Below are 20356 nucleotides of genomic sequence, written 5' to 3' on the forward strand. Positions count from 1 at the left end.
GGATTCATTTCCTCTGGGATTACTCATCTAACAACTTTCTAGTCTTAAGGCAAAGTTAGGTGCCCATCTTCTGTCTTTTCTTTATACCTATAGCACTTACATGCAATACTCAGTTTTCGTCTTATTCCTCTTGTGTATTCCCTGCGCTTACACATCTTATACAGGTGCTATACCTCTGATGACTCCGTAAAGATTTGTTGATTTGAATTAAAGGTGCTCATGATGATGTTGGTGATATCAAGAAGGAAATCAACCTTCCCAATATGTAAAATAGAGAAACTTACACTGAGGAAGTAACCTTGGAACTGCGCTTTGAAGGCCCGGGGAAGGAGGGAGAGAGGGAGGGCCCAGAGACTAAAACCGAGTGAAAACAGATGTGGAAATTCCCCATTCGGGGAACCGCAAGTTATTTAGAGTGATTTTGAGGATTATCAACCTTGCCTCTGGGAAAGCCTGATGAAATAAGTTCTTCTTTCACCCAGCATACCTGGTCTAGTGTTCAGAATAGTTAAATCTTCCTTCTAGATTTCTTCTGCTGTGAAAGTGTTCAGTTTCTCTTCTGACTTCCCCCGTTTTTCAGTGTGAGGGGACAGGGGAAGTTGGAGGGTCCTGGTGTAAACTTGGTAAGATCTTGAAATGCCCAGGGAAGTTTGGTGACTTGGTGGGGTAGGCCCACTGGCAGCCTTTGCCTGAAGTAGAAGCCTTGGGCTTGGGAAGAGAAGGAACCATGCAGCTTTTGTCCGTGGAGACTTGGGTTCCTGCACACCTTTCCCTGGCTGTCAGCACACTGGATAAGATCTCAACTCCTTTTTTCTCCAGGGTTCATTACGTTTCTGTTCTTCTAGCTTTGATAAGAGACTAAGGGACATTCTGTTGTTCCACTAGCCTAATCTTGAGGTATACTGACTGCTGATCTAGAAGAATAAAAAGTGAGCACTTTATATATTAACAACGTAATTTATTTGTCATTTAATTTGATATTTTTTCAAATTCCTTTCCTCTTTATGTCTCATCATGTAACTGAAACTTTTTTTCATTATGAAAATAATGCATGCTGATTGAAGAAACTTTGTAAAATAGAGGGAGAAAAAGTAGGAGAAAAAAGTTATTCCAAGTCCAACAACCAATGACAACCATATTTTGGTGTCTCCCATCCACCCTCTCTTTTCTCTTTGTTTTTGCATATATATTTTTGTACATGTTTTACAATACAACACTGTAGTTAGGAACATGGCTTGTGCTGTCTGGGGTTTTAGTTCCAGCTTAGCCTTTCATTAGCTTTGTGAGTGTAACAGTCTCACTAAGCCTCAGTTTTCTTTTCTTTAAAAAGTGGAGATTTCCTAATAATATTTATCCCTAGAGTTGTTATGAGGATGAAGAGATAATGTATGTTTAGTGTGACCATCTCATAATGACTTTTCAATAAATGTAACAATAATAATCGGAACTGTCTTTTGGTTAGGTCAGCTGGGGCTGCTCTGGGCTGTGGTTGCAGGGAGGGGGGTGAGTCAGGGGTACTGTACCTTTCTTTTCTGAAATAATTAAATTTTAACTTCAAACTATTTTTTTAAATATTCTCAAGGGGCCTATGAAAATGTTTACACTGAGACCTCCTTTAAAGTGTGATTTATCTTGGGCTAGCCTCACAGTGGGTGAGTGGTCCTGGGCCTCAGACTTCTAGGATGGCCCTGATAATGAGGATATCAGTGATAATGAGATAACAGTGACAACAAGTAAAGACCTGAGTGTCAGGCTTGGTATTTGGTAAGTATTCAGTGATCGTTAGCCGCTGTTATTTTTAATAATGATAAATACACATTTATAGTATATCATAGGTTATAAGAGCATAACCAGTTTCCAGGTTATTATATGGTCTAGCTGAAATTGTTTATTAAAAAGTAGGTTATTGAGATATAATTTACATATCATTATGAATTTAAGTGGCACCATAATACTTGGCTCAGTGTGTCCTCCTATTATTGGATGCTTATATTATTTCCAATTTTTTTGTGTAGTAACTAATAATAACTGCAGTGAATATCATTGTAAGTAAAGTCTTTCCCACATTTATTATTATTTGCTTATGACAGATTTCCAGAAATGAAATTATTGACTTACAGGATAAGAACGTTGTTAGGATTCTTGCTGTATATTTTCACACTGCCTTCTGAAGAGCTCTACCAGTTTGCACCCCCATGAGTATGTCTGTAGTACTCATCTCTTCTCATGTTTGCTAGCCCTGACTACTGTCTAGTGTCTGTTGTTGTGGGGTTTTTTTAAATAAGTTTATAAGGAGAAACAAAAGAGAACTTCATTTGTATTTTCTTGATTATTAGTGATGTTAACATTTATTAGCCAGTTTTATTTCCTCTTTGGAAAATTGTCTATTTATTTGTTTTCATTATTTTAGTAGTTCTCTGTATATTAAAAATAATGGCTGTCATATTTGTTGTGATTTTTTTCCAATTGTATATCTTTTAACTTTTTTTCAACAGAAGTTTAAAATACTTATATAAATGAATTTTTACTATTTCCTTTGTGTTTTCTTGCATGGCTTCAAAACTTAGTTATCTTTATTTCAGAGAGGTGATATTTTACTTGAAGGTGAAGAATCTACCTGAATTTTTTCCCTCTGTACTTCTCATTCAAGTAAATAATTGTGCTTTAATATTTAGTCCTGATAGAAGAGAATAGACCAAATAACCAGCACCCCCAGCCCTCCCCTTACAGCAATGCAGGCTGAGTCACAAGCTATTCTTAGATGTTTTTTCCCCCTTCGTGTGGGTGAATTGTCTTGTTCAGTGTTGTTGACTAATTCTTCTAAAATTGGTTTAATTTAAATCTTTGATATTATTGGAGCGCTAGCTACTTCAGTATTAGTTTACCATTCCAGTTCTTTTTTTGCCCCGTTTATTGGTTGATTCTTTGTGGGCTAAACTTAACATTTATAAAAGTCCAAACTTACAATTTATATTCAGACATCTTAAACTGAAGATGCTAAGTTGAAGAACTAGAACTAAGAACTAAGTTTGTATAGAACAATTCTCTTTTTGAAGTTTTTGAGTCTCAACATGCTTTGTGTATTTGGGGCCCTAAGCCTCTCAGTAGAAATAGTGGTCACCTTTTATTCAAATATAATCAATATTTGTAAGAAAAACATGTCCTTTTTATTAGTAATTGGTACAACTGTGGTTTGTTATACCAGTTCAGCGAAATCAAGCCAACTACAGTAGATCCCCCACATACGAATGAACTCCGTTCTGAGAGCGTGTTCGTAAGTCCAATATGTTCCTAAGTCCAACAAAATTAGCCTAGGTACCAAACTAACACATTGGCTATATAGTACTGTACTGTAATAGGTTTATAATACTTTTCACACAAACAATACATAAAAAACAAACAAAATAAAGAAACATGTTTAATATTACAGTACAGTACCTTGACAAATACAGTAGTACAATACAACAGCTGGCATACAGGGGCTGGCATCAAGTGAACAGGCAAGGAGAGTTACTGACTGGAGGAGGGAGAGGAGGTGGGAGATGGTAGAGCTGAAGGATCATCAGCAATAGGAGAAGGAGGGCAAGTTGCAATTTCACCCATGCCTGAAGTTGATGGCACAGGTTCTGGTTCCTTGCTGGATTCAGTTCTGTCTACCCTCGTGAAAAAAACGATCCAGTGATGTTTGGGTAGTAGCTCTTTTTTTCTCGTCATAGATGACACGGTAGCACTGGATCGCATTCTGAACTGCTGCTGCAACCTTCATGTATGATTCTACGTTCAGGTCCTGTGCATCAAAAACTAACTGCCTCCTCAAATAAAGAAAATCCCCTTGCCACTTCCTGTGTCATGAATCTCTTCGGTTCTTCAGTCACTTCTTCTTCCTCTTGTCGCTCCACTCTCTCAATTATTTTCACTTCTGTTTCCATCGGTATCGCTTGGCGCTTCTTAGCAGTACCAGCTACGTCAGTGCTGCTTTTACGCTTTCTTCCGGACATGCTGGGCTTGAAATAAAGATACTGTACTAGTGAACTCTATACAGTACTGTACAGTAGAGTACACAAAAGCACAACCACTTGTAGAGGATGCACGCACGTGACAGTGTACACCCGGCATGTGAACTAACGTGATTGGACATGCGAACACATGTTCATATCTGAAAGTTTGCAACTTGAAGGTTCATATGTAGGGGACTGACTGTATTATAGTTGAAAATCATGTTGAAATAATAGTAGTAATAGCCATCATTTATGATCGCCTTGTGTGTGCCAGTTGCTTTACAGACGTGATAGCTGAGCCTTAAAAAAGCCTGGCATTATCCACATTTATAGGTTAGGAAATTGAAGCTATGTCATGTGGAAGTCTACTAAACTAAGAAGTAACTGCCCTGGGATTAGAGCTCAATTGGTTGATCTGCTTTCAAAGTTCAAGTTCCAGACTGTCAACTTGCTTGTCCTCAGTGCAGTTGAAAGGATGCTAATCTCTGAGTCAAAGCATTTGTGTTTATTAAAGGATATTTTAGTACCTACCATGTGGCTGACTGCTGAGCACTAGGTATATGAAGATGAAGAGACATTCACAGGAACTCACAGTCTAATAGAGGTGGGCAGGAATGAAAACAAAGGTTACATTACTAGTTGGTATGTAGTTTAATGGAGATATATACAGGATAAAATGAGAATGTGGCAAAGAAAGCTTTTGTAGGTAGAAGTGTCACTGAGAAGGTAGGTAGTTACACAGATTCAGAGAGAGAGGGAATAGGAATAAGATGGGGCAGAGGTGGAAGGGGAAGGTATTCCAAGAGTGGAAAAGTAGGCAGAAGATAAACCCTAAAACACCTTGTATGCCATGTGAAGATCAGATTTTTTTAAAAAAAATCAGATTTATTGAGATATAATTCATAAACCATAAAATTCACCCTTTTTAAGTTTACAGCTCTATGGTTTTTATTAGAGTCACAGAATTGCACAAGCATCATCACAAATTTTAGAACATTTTCATCATCTAAAAGAACCCCCTATACCTATTAGCAGCCTCTCTCCATTTCCCTCCAATACCCCAAGCTCTAGGGAACCACTGATCTACTTTCTGTCTCATGAATTTGCCTATTCTGGACACCTCATATAAATGAGAAAATAGAATATGTGGTCTTTTGTGACTAGCTTCTTTCACTTACCATAGTGTTTTTAAAGTGCATCCATGTTGTAGCACGTGTCAGTAATTAGTTCCTTTTTATGGCCAAAGGTTCCATTGTGTGGGTATACCACATTTGTTTATCCATTCATCAGTTGATGGACATTTGGGTTGTTTCCACTTTTGGCTATTATAAATAATGCTGCTGTGAGCATTCGTGTACAAGTTTTTGTATGGACATAGGTTTATGTTTTTATTTCTCCTGAGTTCGTACCTAGGGGTGGAATTGCTGAGTTTTATGGTAACCTATGTTTAACATTTTGAGGAACTGCCAAATTGTTTTTGAAAGCAGCTAAATCATTTTACATTCTCACCAGCAAGGTATGAGGGATCCAATTTAGTAGGAGATTAGATTTTATACTATTGGTGAGCAGAATCACAGAATCACAGTGGTTGAAAATTATTGGATTCTGTTGCTGCTTCCCAGATAAGTTCAAGACATATGCTAGGTCGGAAGGCTTTTTTCTGATGAATGAAAGTAAAATGCAAGTCATTTCCTCAATTCTTGGGGGCTATTGTTATTCCGTTTACAGTCTTTGATTTTTATGTATTCCTATAGGCTACTTATAATCTGAGTTATTAAGGATTACTGAAATTTAGTGTTCATAAACTAAAACTAGCCAATTTCTAGAGCTTCCTGAGGTTTCTTAGTTTTCTTCTAAGAAATCTGTTAACTCTACAAAACTTTGGCAGCACTGAATTGAATTGAAAAATTCCTACTATGCACGCCCACACTGATGGATACTATTTTCATTGCATCATTGGATTGTCTTGAGTTTGATTTGGTTCCCGTTTCTGCTACTCTTGAATTAACTGTAATTAAAGACTTATGTTAGATTTATTTTTGTTGACCATTTTGCTCTTGTGTAACTTTCATTGCTATAATTTCTTCATCATGGAGTTATTTTTCTACTGGAAAATAGGAGCAAGTGGCTAGGTTGGATCTCTTGTTCCACTTAGGTAGGCCATGGTTAGAATAGTTTGAGAATGAATGGACTACATAATTGGACAGATTCTTTTTCACTCTATCCCACTCTAATAATTTTTTTAAATGGGTATTAGTGTACATTTAATTAAGGGTCTTAACTATGGACTACATGAATCTCTGAAAGTCCACAGATTGGCTTTGGAAGCCTGAAACCTTTGTATGCCACATTTTGTGCATTTGTGTTTTTTTTCCGAGAGAAACTGGGTTTGCCGAATTTCTTTAAAAAAAAAAAAGTCCATGACCCCTCAAAATTAAAGAATTCAGATGGGTGAAGAGAATTTGTAAATTTGTGATTTGAAGTATTTGGGGAAAGTGAAACCTTACTTTGGTTAGGTGTTGCTGTTCAGTGATAGATGTTTTCTGGATACACTTTTTTTTAAAGTGTGACTCATTCCATGTTAGAATATCTCTATTTTATTCTTCCCTGGTAATTTTTGTCCCTGTCAGAACTTGGAGTTTGCCTTTAAAGTCCTCATTGCATATTTATTCATATTCACTTTCTTGAATGATTGGGATGTTCTATTTAAGAGTGTTATTTTTGCTGCAGTGATTGCATGCTTTACTTGAAATGTATTATATTTTAAAAAAAGAGTTAATTGGCTTGCCAGAGTAAGAAAATGGATGAATGCTTTTCTATCCATTGGCCACTAGTTTTTCTTTCCTTTACTCTCTTGTTCTGTTTGTGTTTTGGTGGAGATTGGAATTTACCAGTAACCAGTAGAAGCTCTCCCATGTGGACCCTGCTCTGGTGTGGCATCAGTTTGGATTCAGTCTCTTTAGGCCTCTGCAGTATGGTGTGTGTGGAGTATACTTTTCCTGTTTTAGCACTGGATGTAGCATGGTTGGATTTGAGATGAGGTTGGTAATTTCAGATAAATGTTTTTGGTAAAACAGACTTGTTACTTAATATTGTTTAAAATAGACTAAGAAATTGACGAGGGAGAGGCTCTGGGTGATTGATATTGGCTATAGGGTTAAAAGATGATGTAGTGTAGGGCTTCCCTGGTGGTGCAGTGGTTGAAGGTCCACCTGTCGGTGCGGGGGACGCGGGTTTGTGCCCCGGTCCGGGAGGATCCCACGTGCTGCAGAGCGGCTGCACCCGTGGGCCATGGCCGCTGAGCCTGCGCGTCCGGAGCCTGTGCTCCACAGCGGGAGAGGCCGCGGCGGTGAGAGGCCCACGTACCGCAAAAAAAAAAAAGATGATGTCGTGTAATACCAATATATTTGGTCATTGTCCCTGATTCCTGGCACAGAGCTCCTAAAACCTTTGGAATTCCCTGAGTGATAGGAAATCTGCTTTCCATCATACATGAGCTTATGTTAATGAGGTGACTGAGAGGGGCACCCCTAGATAGCCTCAGCATAAGGCTGAACGACCAGAGAGACCTAGAGGATTAGAGAGTGGGAATTTTCAGCCCCACTCACCAACCTCCAGGAAGAGGAGGTAGGTGCTAGAGTTTGAACTGTTTATACACACGCACACACACCCATATGTAATTTTTACGTAGTTGTAATCATAGTGTAGATTTTTGTCTGCACGTTACATGGAAGAATTTTTTTTATGTGTTGTTTCATAATTTTCATAAGTTTTAATGGTTGTGATGTTTTTATCTAGTAGTAGGCTACGATTTATTAACCATACTCCTGTTCTCAGATGTTTAGGTTGTTTCAAGTTTTTTGCTATTATAAATAAAACTGTTATGAATATTATTATTTAGTGAATGTATAATAAACGTTTATTATACATTTCCCTCAAGAGGTTTTCTTCTAATCCTTGACATGTGCTCACAATTTTGAATATTTGTATCCTATTCTAGAATTTTGTATTTTTTAGAAACACATTGTATCATAAACGTTAGCTATCTACTGTGGCCTTGAAATTATCATTTGTAAATAGACGTATATTATTCTAAGTTAATATAACTTTATTTTCTTGTTCCTTTCTCTGTTAGATAAATTACCTTATTTGTATTTTTTTTTCTACTGTTGATGACACTGTGATATGCATCTTTGCATTCTATTTTCCTCCTTTGGATTATTTTCTTAAGATAAGTTCTTACAAATGGGCCAAGTGGGGTATTTTGTTTTGGATGACTGTTGCCAAAGTTAAAGGCACATATTTTACCTTAAACCTTCTACTTCTGTGGTATTTGCCTTCTTTAAAAAATGGATACACTTTTCTTTTTGGACAGTTTAAAATTTACAGGAAAAATTGAGCAGATAGTACAGAGTTTCCCATATACCCTTCTACTCATTATTGGTAAATTAGTACAATACATTTGTTACAATTAATGAACCAATGTTGGTACATTATTATTAACTAAAGTCCATGCTTTATTTACTTTTCCTTAGTTTTTACCTAATGTCCTTTTTGTGTTCCAGGATCCCATACCATAGTACATTTAATTGTCATGGCTCCTTAGGCTCCTCTTGGCTGTGAATGTTACTCAAACTTTACTTGTTTCTGATGACTTTGACAGTTTAGAGGGGTACTGGTTAGGTATATTGTAGTATGCTCTCCTATTGGAATTTGGCTGATGTTTTTGTCATGAGACAAACAACCATGGACCAAGCAGGCAAATGAACCAGACGTATTCATTGCAATATAAATTTACCAAAATGAATATGTTTCTTGTATACCAAAAATATATAAAGTTAGTATGTCATTTTTACTATAACCATAAAGTACCTAGAAATAAAGGAGATAAGAGGCGGGATCTACTGAAGGATGCAAAAATACGCATCTGAGAATAGCCTCAAAAATTATGAAAAAATAGGATAGTGAGTAGAGAGGGATTTGCATATTCGAACACTATGGTAATTAGAACCCTGAGATAGGAGTACACAGGAAGACCCTCAGAACAGAAATATAGGCTGTGAGTAAACTTAGTGTATAAGAAAAGAGATGCATTTTAGATCAATTAGGAAAAGCAAATTATTTCATAAATGGTCTCAGAAAAAGTGACAGACATCACTAGTGCAAGAGTGGAGAAAATAATTTAGACTCATATTTGTCTTTCCGCTCTAAAATAAAAATCCAGATAGATCAAATATATAAATTTGGAAAAATATACAGGTACTAGAAGAAAATTTGGGCAATTTTCTGATGTGAGACAGGCCTTTCTTAGCATGATAGCATACTCAGTAGTCATAAAGGAAAAGATTGACAAAAAAGGTATAACAAAGTTGGTACAACAACAAACTGGATAAAAAGTATTTGTAACATGTTACAAGTCTGGGAGACTGAAAGAGCAAAGTGTGAAATAGTCATCTAAGCAAGTGGGAAAGCAAATGGACTAGGGAAATGTGGACTTGTCAGGCAGGACATAGGGTCCACTTGAGTTAGTGCTCAGGAATCTAAAGTGAGACCAGTCAGCAACTTCATTTATATAGTCATGGAATAACTAGAGAGTTGGATTTAGAAAAGACTGAGATTTTGCCAGATCTGTAGTATGTAGGGAGAGAGGAGAGTGAAGTTGAGGGTATATACAACTAACTCCTTATAATGGTGGACTGTGATATTTAATTTGGGTAAGGAGGGACATTAGGACATCAGGAAGGGTGTGAGGATATAAGGAAGATTGAGGGACAGTGAAAAGTTGATAAGACCAATAGTTTGTAGGTCCAGGTAGGGTTAAAGAATTGTTGGAGTTAGGGAACTGGAGAGATGGGGCTGTTGAGATGGTGCTGGTGAAAGGGGCATGGCAGAATTGAAATGGATTACAGAAGAGTACAGTTACTGGTAATAACAGGCCTAGGTTGTGAGCTGGGAGTAGATGGCTAAGATAAGATGGAGGGTAAGATTTTTGGAACAAAGGAGGTCAAAGACTTACAGGCCAAGATATGGGCAGGATCATCTGTGTGAATATTGACATCACCAAGAATTTTTTGGGAATAATGCTGGAGAGTAGATAGTGAGCTAGGTGTTAAAGCAGTCAGGGAATTACTCTGGTGATTGTAGGGGACAGCAGTGAAGGAGGAGAGCCAGTGGTCAAGTCAGATACATGAAGGTCAAAAGCTAGTTTTCTTTTTCAACTTTTATTATGAAAAATGTCAAGCATATGCCAAAGTTTGAAGTACAGTGATCAGTTATTTTCTATATTACTTCATTTAGTAATCTACTTTTTACTTAAATGTGTTTTGTATTTTTGTGGGGGCTTTAATTCTTTTTGTAATAAGGCAGCCTATAAATATGTTTCCAAATTCCTTTCCAGAAAGGTTGTGCTGATTTACATTTGTTTTAGCTAGGCATTAAGACTATACTTTCAGGCATCATTTCTGTAGTTCGTATTAGCTAAGTATTGATGCAATACTTATTTTTACAGCTATTCTTACAGTTCCTTGCATTGTTGTTAGCCCTTCAGTATTTCATATGAATAAGCTGCTGCCTATTTTCCCAGACCACACTCTTCCCTCTGCTTTTGCATGTACTATTTTACCTCTGCCTAGAAATTTTTTCCCCATATTCATTCATTTAACAAATGTTTTGATGTATAAGGCATGAGCTGAGTTGAAATGCACATGTCTGGTTGATTCATGGGAACTGATTTGCATGTGACCCTCTCTTTTTTTAGCCTGTAAAGGAGAGAAATTTGTGTTTAGGCACTTGGGCCCCTGGGACTATTGTCCCTTTGAACTCTTGTCTGGGCCCAAAGAAAAGAGAGAAAGAAGGGTTGCAAAGAAAAGCTTTACTTTCTCATTTTCTCAGCTTCTTTTTCCTCTGTTTCCAAACTTATGTATATTCATCTTTACCACTTTTCCTGTCTTTTATTCTGTCCCAGAGTCTAACTTTATACTCTAGAGCTGTCAACTTCCACTTTCTCTGGACCCAGACTTCTTTCTGTTAGGTAACCTCCTTTCCTTTTCCCTTTTCAAAATTAAATCTCTCCCTTTTCCGCTAAAAGTAGTTTTGTTCTCCCATCTAAAAAGTAAACTCTTATAATCTTTCCTCTTTCCTAAAGCCTCTTATCTCTCCTCCCACCCGTTTTCCCCCTTCCCTTAGCAACATACTTCTTGAGTCACCTACATTTCACCTCCCGTTTATTGCCTAATCTACTTCAACTTGACTTTTACAGCCAGCTCACCATACTGGAACTGTACTCACAACAGATTGCCAAAACTAATGGCTTAGTCATGACTTCTGTGACTGTTCATGTTTGATGAATAGATATGTGGATGAAAGAAAAAATGAATGAATAGATAGATGGGGAACAGGTATGGAGAATATATGTACTCTGTAAGTTTCATATTACTGCAAGAACTATAAAGAAGTAGGTATTTTGCTTTAATCATTCTCTCGTGGAACTGACCTTGATCTCCTTGGGAATCAGATGGGGAAAGAACATTTTTCCAAACTAATCAGCAAGTTTGGAGAGTTGCCTTTTATGTATGTAGCACATGAAGTGGAGGAGGCACTGGAGCAAGTTTTATAAGATATGCCTTCAGGAACTTGATTATCTTGCATTTGAATGTCAGATCTTAAGTCAAATTATTTACACTAATCAGCATTCCACCAACATAATTCAAAGTATAATTGAAAAATCCAAGCCTTTCTCCTCATCCCAATAAAAAGCCTTTAGAATTCAATGGGAAATAAACCTTTATCTCTAAAAGTGTACTTACAAGAAAAAAAATAAACAAGTTACAGAAGGCCCATGTTGCAAGGAACAATTTGGTTTAAAATCCACAGCTCTGATGCCTACAGGGTTTCAAGGAAGTAGTTTGGAGCCTGCTCTGCTTTCTTACCAGTTCCTTTTCTACATACATATTCAGTTCATTACTACCTTTCTCCATGCCTCCCTCGCTTTTTTTTTCCCCCATGTCTCAACCATCTTATTCATTTACCCAGTTCATTTGTTTAGTAAGTAGATCTGGTTTAGGCACTAGGCATAGAGGTAAATAAAAATGGTCTGTGTCCAGAACAAGTGAAACAGGCAAACATGTGAAATTGGGATACAGCATAAGTGAAGTTATTGTGGGATGAACAGTGTTATGGGCATACCTAGGAGATAGTGACTAACTACCTGAGAGGACATAAGTCTTCCAAAGAAGAGGTGACATTTGAGTTGGGAGTTGAAGAATGAGAAAAAAGTATGGTGAACGTGACAGAGGGAACAGCTCTTTACAAAGGAATAGGGGAGTGAAAAAAGCCTCTCTGTTTCAAGGAGAAAGGTTGGTGTACTTAGGACATCTGAATCTAGGGGAAGTGTCTAGAGATGCGTGTGGTAAAGTAGATTGGGGTGGGATTTTGAAGGGTGCCATATTTCATACTAAGAAGTTTGGGCTTTAACTTGTAATCAGTGGGGGAATTTAAGTAGAAGGGCATCAGTGGATGTTGTGGAAAAAACTAGCTCTGTGGAAGGCAGGAAGACCATTTTAGGAGGTTCATGCCCTAATTAATGTAATGACCCATTTACTGAGTCACAGTCTCCCGGTGATGGGCCTGGGAATCTGTAGAACTAGAAAATGTCCCAGGTGATACAATCAGGCAAGTTGGGAAACTTAAAAACAAAGCATTGGACGTAAGAAATGTGGTTTCTAGGACCAGTTTTGCTACTGACTAGCTATATGAGCTCATAGAAGTCTTTTAGTTTTCCCATCTTGAAAATTGAGGGTTTTAGACTAAATAATTACTGTAATTGTTTCCTTACCATTCTGTGGTTCTAAACAAATCCAACCTTAATTGAACTACTTTTTATTTATAATGGCTACAATTTTTTTTCCTTCTGGGTCTTACTGACCCTTTGTAGAAGAAGGATTTCCTACTCCTATTCAAGCATTTCTACTTTTCTCTGCCTTAGTATGAATATATTTACCACATTCTCCAAATGCATTTGGATTATGTTAAATTGAAGCAGTGGTCTTTGCCTTATGCCTGCTATCTACCACACATATTTTCTTGGTTTCTAAAAAGGTAACAATGTCGGTTCTCCCTTTATGAGCAGGAAAATCTCCACATAAATATTCTAAAACCATTGATAACTAGCACAGTGTTCAAATTATATGATAACTGCAAACTGCCAAGATTGCCAATCATTACATGTTACCCCCTTTAAGGAGTAGAGAGAGGTGTTTATTGTATGCTGACTTCAATCACACATGCCTGAAACAGACATCAGCCCTGTAACTGGGGAGATGCTGATTATCCTTTTCCTCCTGTCAGAGGGTTATACCAAGAGGTAAGAAATAATTAGCACTCCCTAATTTATGTATGTGATTGCTTGTAGACCTAAGTGTTGGAGGGCGTCTCTGGCTTGTGTTTCTTTTCCATTAGAAATGTAGCAAGAGTAAGTTGATCTGTTGCTTGCAGGAACCTGTGACCCACTCAGCATTAATTATTATCCCCATTTAAGAGAGGAAAAGGCAGATAAAGTCCATGGGAAGTTCACGGGCTTTAGAATTAGACAGGTTTAGGATTGCATCCTGGCTTCATCACTTACTAAATTTTGGCAAGTAATTTAATCGTTCAGTTTCTCCAAGTGTGAAATGAGTACAGTATCTCCGTCCTCCAGGGGTATTGTGAGGATTATTAGTATTATCAAAGGTACCTAGCATTGTCTGGCACCTGTTAGACTAGTCTACAAGCTCCTGTGTGTGAAGCTCCTTGTACAGAACCTGAAATATTTTAGATTCTCAATGACTATTGAACAAGACAGATAGTTAATGAAGTGTACTGCATTGACAGTAAGCACTTAGTAAATAGTAACTTTTATGATTACATAATGTAAAAATGTTGATTTTTTTAAAAAACATCAAATGTATCTGCTGTATTTTTCAAAATTTCAATTGTTATTATTTCTCTGCAAATATAGATTAGAATTGTTAAGCGTGAAGTAATTATTCTACAATAGGCCAGAGAGAATTGATATAAACATAACAGATATGAAATGGTAGGCTTTAAAAGCTTAATGGTCCTACGGATGGACCAAGAGAATATCATACTAAATGAAGTAAGTCAGGCAGAGAAAGACAAATATTATATCACTTATATGTGGAATCTAAAAAAATAATACAAATGAATCTATATACTAAACAGAAACAGGCTCACAGACAGAAAACAAACTTATGGCTACCAAAGGGGAAAGGGAGTGGGGAGGGATAAATTAGGAGTATGGGATTAACAGATACAAACTACTATACATAAAATAGATAAGCAACAAGAATTTACTATATAATACAGGGAACTATATTCAATATCTTGTAATCTATAATGGAAAATAATCTGAAATATATATACACATGCAAACATATATATAAATAAAATTTTTAAAAGTCATCTGAACAATCCAGATATAGTTGGGCAAAGATAATGTAATATTTTGCATTAAAAATTCCTAAATAAAGCATATATAAAAGTTTTAAAAAGAAGCTTATTGATTCCAACAAATTATGCTACCATATTCAGATGTTACCACAGTCAATCAGATGTAACCTACGTACATACATGTTATAATGTAGTACCTGCATGCATGGGTGGCTAAATCCCATGTACCAGGCGAAGAATATTCTGTAATACCAGTACCTTCAGCTTCCCTAAGGGGATTTGCCCTCCCTGCCCCTCACATTATTTGATTTATTTTTTTGGTTTTATTTCAGGATTATACCTGTGATTATTGAGCATTTGTTATGTGGCATTCTGTTGTATTCACAGAGTACATGATGACTAGCTAGAGGTTCTAGATAGATGATCTGTAAATTTTGGACCTAGATCTAACTGATAAAGGCTTTGTGACTGTGGGATCCTATTCCTTATTTGTCTTTTGTAAGCCTGTGCTTTTTCTTTAAGCTATCTTTGGAAATGCACATGCTTTTATGCAGTTATAAAATGCATTGTAGGTAATGCTTTTGGAGGATTTCTCCCACATTTAAAAAATCTCAGGAGAGGGATGTGGGATGAATTGGGAGATTGGGATTGACATATATACACTGTTTATACTATGTATAAAATAGGTAACTAATGAGAACCTACTGTATAGCTCAGGGAACTCTATTCAGTGCTCTGTGGTGACCTAAATGGGAAGGAAATCCAAAAAAGAGGGGACATATGTATACGTATAGCTGATTCACTTTGCTGTACAGTAGAAACTAGCACAACATTGTAAAGCAACTATACTCCAATAACATTAATTTTAAAAAAGTGGATGCAGTAAACATAGTAGAGTGCAAAGTAAATAGTTTGCAATTACAAATTAATCAAGCAGAATGAAGATTAGAACAAAAAGGAGTCAAGGAAATCTTTTTTTAAAGTTATGGTAGAAATTATTGTTAACTGTATTTTCAGATATATTAAAGTATATTTTGCCTAAAAAAAAAATTAAATCTTGGGGAAAAAAATTCTCTCCTAATAAAATAGGGGTCCTAGCTACTGCATATCTTAAGTCAGTAGTTTCTTTGCAAGATTTGGCTTATTTTGGTATAACATTACTTGTAATAATTTAAAATTGGGGAGGTAAAAGTGTTATACTTGTTTGTAGAATTTATTTATTTTTTAAAATTTATTTAATTTATTTATTTTTGGCTGCATTGGGTCTTCGTTGCTGTGCGCGGGCTTTCTCTAGTTGTGGAGAGCAGGAGCTACTCTTCATTGCGGTGCGCGGGCTTCTCATTGCGGTGGCTTCTCTTGTTGCGGAGCATGGGCTCTAGAGCGCAGGCTCAGTAGTCATGGCGCACGGGCTTAGTTGCTCCGCGGCACGTGGGATCTTCGCAGACCAGGGATCGAACCCGTGTCCCCTGCATTGGCAGGCGGATTCTTAACCACTGCGCCACCAGGGAAGCCCCTGTTTGTAGAATTTCTATATTTGAGGAAGTTGTAATCAAAACTTGATTTATGAAATTTCCTTCTGTGTTCACTTTATTTAGCTGGTGATACCACGCTTCACCCAGTCTCACAGAGTATCATTTTGGGAGTCGTCTCTTTGCTTCCTTTTTCTCTATGATCTCTTATGTCTAAAGAGTCCCTGAGTTCTACCTGCTTTAAACACTTCATTGCTTCTCCAGTTCATCGCTTCTCCTCTTTTCCTGAGGCCACTGTTCTAGATCAGGTGCCAGATAGCATTCTTATCTGTGCCAGATATTCTAACTGATCTCCCCGATGCAGGCTTGGCCTTTTCTTCACAATTGACTGTCTTATTTTAAGTGAAATATGACTGTGTCCCTCCTTAAAACCTTTTAAAACTTGTCAGCCACAGGTTCAAGTACAAGGTTCTTAACATTATAGCTTTAACTAATTCTTACTCACCTGTTGAAGCTCTACACAGTACCTCCTCTAGGAGTTCTTGACCACCCCACCATAGTTTAGGTATTATTTTTCTGTATAGTAAGCAACTCCAAACCTGGAGTTAACATTACCTTTTGAGAAAGAAGTGAAGAAAACTAACTGGTACATGGGTAAAATTTCCTCCTACCTAAGAAGAGTGTAGTGACAGGTGAAGTCTAAGTGTTGTAAAAGGTTTAAAGTTCCATTGCAGTAAAGCTTAAAAAAAGAATGTGCACTTTGAGAGGGAGGGTGGTTTATCATGGTAACGTACAGAAAAGCTGGGAGTCAGAAGACTGAAACTGGCAGTGCCATTCCAAGCATTATTGGGGGTTTGCTCATCCCTACTGCCCAGTCCTTGCTTATCCCTGTTGTGTAGGTGGATGTGTCAGACTGCTGATGCCTGATACCGTTAAACATTTTAATCACAGTTAAATCCCTTTGCTCACCACACAATGATGTGGCCAAAATTTAGTAGATGATCGTTTGCTTTATAGGAAGAAAAGCTGCTGTTTGTTCTCTTAGCCATTAAATTTATAAATGAACAAACTGGATTTATATACCAGTTTTTTCGTGACTTACACTGCAGTCACTATGATATGGTGCCTTGTAACACTTCTTGGCAGCTACTCAGCCAAACTTCTCTGGTGACACCTTCCACCACGACATGCAACTCTTTATGCCTTCTTTGTTCAGATGGCTTGTGCAAACATTTTTCCTCAGGCTTCTAAAAATGTTAATATTTAAATGAGAAGCCCACGCACCGCGGCATGTGGGATCTTCCCAGACCAGGGCTCGAACCCATGTCCCCTGCACTGGTAGGCGGATTCTTAACCACTGCACCACCAGGGAAGCCCAACATACATGTTTTAATAGTTACTTTTAGTCCATTTTTATAAACCTGTAGAACTTAATTACAGCTTTGCTACATTTATTTTGGATATTTTTCATGTTTGGGGATTTTTTTTGAAGAAGAAGAGTATTATGGATTTCCATGTTATTGTACAATTAATTTATAGAGTTGATTTCTTTGAAATAAATTCTTGCCTAGCTGTAAGAACCCTCCTCTTTCCCAAATTAATTTCTACAAAATTGGTTCATGCCAAAGGTTTCTCTATTAAGTATTTGCTATTAAATATGACTGTTTTTCTTTTAAATAGTTTTATTTTAAAGGCAGTACCATTACTCAACAAAATCTCCTACCCTTCCCCAAATGTAAATTGTCTGTTCGGCTGCTGCCGAAGCCCTGCATTGTTTTTTGTTGGAAGTGTGAGCTGAAGGGGACAGACATTCCTACTCCTTAGCAGAAGCACTAAGCTGCAATCTGCCCTTGTTGTGTTATTAATGGCACAATGTTTTCATGTTGTAGATGGCTGAGTGCTAGCAAGGAAAATTCAGGACCGTGATGGCTCAGTTTCCCACAGCTATGAATGGTAAGTGGCTTTGTGCTTGTGGCAAGAGAAAGAGGTTATGAGATTTTTTTTCTTTGGTAGAGGTTATAAAATTTCCATTTAGATATTTTTCTTAAACTTATAAATGAAAAACTTAAAGTATTCTTGTTGAAAGTATTTAGATAGTTTATTTCAGAACACTGCATGTATCTTCTATTAGAATATTATGCAGTAAATCCCACGGCTCAGTATAAGCATGTTCTGTAGTATCATCTGGAATGTGGTGCTTGCCTTTGAGTAGTTAAGAATAACCTAAACAAAGATTGTGTTTAATGCGTAAAACTGGAGGACAAAAAGCTTAGTGCCATAAGTGGAGAATATTAAAGGTGTTTTTGATAGCATGAGATGATTGTAAACTGATTAAACCAGTAAATATTCAATTATTAATATACATATAAAATTGGTTCATTTTCCCTTTTATAAAGGATTATGTATGCCTATACCCAATTGTTTAATAGGAAACATATTAGAGGAAAATGTTTAGGTAATTTCAATAATAAAAAGTTTTTAAAGTTTTTTGTCCTGATTCTAGCTTTATTTCCCAGATACACATTAATTACCCTTAATAGGTCGTCTTACTATGTATGTTATTTATAATTGAGAAAATGCATTATTATTATTATTTTTTTGCGGTGCACGGGCCTCTCACTGTTGTGGCCTCTCCCGTTGCGGAGCACAGGCTCCGGACGCGCAGGCTCAGCAGCCATGGCTCACGGGCCCAGCTGCTCCGTGGCATGTGGGATCTTCCCGGACCGGGACACGAACCCGTGTCCCCTGCATTGGCAGGTGGACTCTCAACCGCTGTGCAACCAGGGAAGCCCGAGAAAATGCATTATATTTTTTAAATCACTAAACAAATCAAAGATGCTGAGTTCTTAATTTTGAGGTAAATTTTATTCGCTAATTAAAAATATAAAGAAATAGAGGGTCCAGTCAATAATTCTTTAACACTTGAATTGAAAACCATAATAGAAAAGAACACTAGAAAGAAAAAAAGAGGGAAAAATCACCAATAATTCCACCACCTTCACAAAGGGATTGTGTTAATGTTACCATCTAGTATTTGATCAATTACATTAAAAAAAAAAGTGTTCTCACTCATAGGGCAAGATCAGTACATTGTTTTTTTGTTGCTGTTTTTTAAAATAAATTAATTAATTTGTTTTTGCCATTGCTGGGTCTTCGTTGCGGTGTGCAGGATTCACATTGTGGTGGCTTTTCTTGTTGCGGAGTACGGGCTCTAGGCGAGCAGGCTTCAGTAGTTGTGGCATGTGGGCTCAGTAGTTGTAGCTCGTGGGCTCTAGAACACAGGTTCAGTAGTGTGGCGCATGGGCTTAGTTGCTCAGCAGCACGTGGGATCTTCCTGGACCAGGGCTCGAACCAGTGTCCCCTGCATTGGCAGGCGGATTTGGTTTTTTATTTATTTATTTATTTATTTTTTACATCTTTATTGGAGTATAATTGCTTTACAATGGTGTGTTAGTTTCTGCTTTATAACAAAGTGAATCAGTTATACATATGTTCCCATATCTCTTCCCTCTTGTGTCTCCCTCCCTCCCACCCTCCCTATCCGACCCCTCCAGGTGGTCACAAAGCACCGAGCTGATCTCCCTGTGCTATGCTGCTGCTTCACACTAGCTATCTACCTTACGTTTGGTAGTGTATATATGTCCATGTCTCTCTCGCTTTGTCACAGCTTACCCTTCCCCCTCCCCATATCCTCAAGTCCATTCTCTAGTAGGTCTGTGTCTTTATTCCTGTCTTACCCCTAGGTTCTTCATGACATTTTTTTCCCTTAAATTCCATATATATGTGTTAGCATACGGTATCTGTCTTTCTCTTTCTGACTTACTTCACTCTGTATGACAGATTCTAGGTCTATCCACCTCATTACAAATAGCTCAATTTCGTCTCTTTTTACGGCTGAGTAATATTCCATTGTATATATGTGCCACATCTTCATTATCCATTCATCTGATGATGGACACTTAGGTTGTTTCCATCTCCGGGCTATTGTAAATAGAGCTGCAATGAACATTTTGGTACATGACTCTTTTTGAATTATGGTTTTCTCAGGGTATATGCCCAGTATACCCATTTTTTGATGATGGCCATTTTTTGATGATGGCCATTTTTTGATGATGGCCATTCTGACTGGTATGAGATGATATCTCACGGTAGTTTTGATTTCCATTTCCCTAATGATTAATGATGCTGAGCATTCTTTCATGTGTTTGTTGGCAATCTGTATATCTTCTTTGGAGAAATGTCTATTTAGGTCTTCTGCCCATTTTTGGATTGGGTTGTTTGTTTTTTTGTTATTGAGCTGCATGAGCTGCTTGTAAATTTTGGAAATTAATCCTTTGTCAGCTGTTTCATTTGCAAATATTTTCTCCCATTCTGAGGGCTGTCTTTTGGTCTTGTTTATGGTTTCCTTTGCTGTGCAGAAGCTTTGCAGTGTCATTAGGTCCC

General features: G+C 37.3%; 1 protein-coding gene across 9 annotated transcripts in view; it reads left to right on the forward strand.

The window, feature by feature from the left end:
• Positions 1-20356, forward strand: part of ITSN2 (intersectin 2) — a 160826-nt gene that overhangs the window by 9197 nt on the left and 131273 nt on the right. For 7 of the 9 annotated variants that reach the window (XM_027113696.1, XM_027113694.1, XM_027113703.1 and 4 more), the window contains exon 2: positions 17803-17866. The exons of the other annotated variants lie outside the window; for them this stretch is intronic. In XM_027113696.1, the coding sequence (XP_026969497.1) occupies positions 17839-17866 (28 nt within the window). In that variant the 5' untranslated portion in view covers positions 17803-17838. The remainder of the gene's footprint in view (positions 1-17802; positions 17867-20356) is intronic. 9 annotated transcript variants of the gene reach the window in all.

The sequence above is a fragment of the Aethalodelphis obliquidens genome, unplaced genomic scaffold (genome assembly GCF_003676395.1).
Source record: "Aethalodelphis obliquidens isolate GAN/ISIS:26980383/991018 unplaced genomic scaffold, ASM367639v1 scaffold12, whole genome shotgun sequence".
Taxonomy (NCBI): domain Eukaryota; kingdom Metazoa; phylum Chordata; class Mammalia; order Artiodactyla; family Delphinidae; genus Aethalodelphis; species Aethalodelphis obliquidens.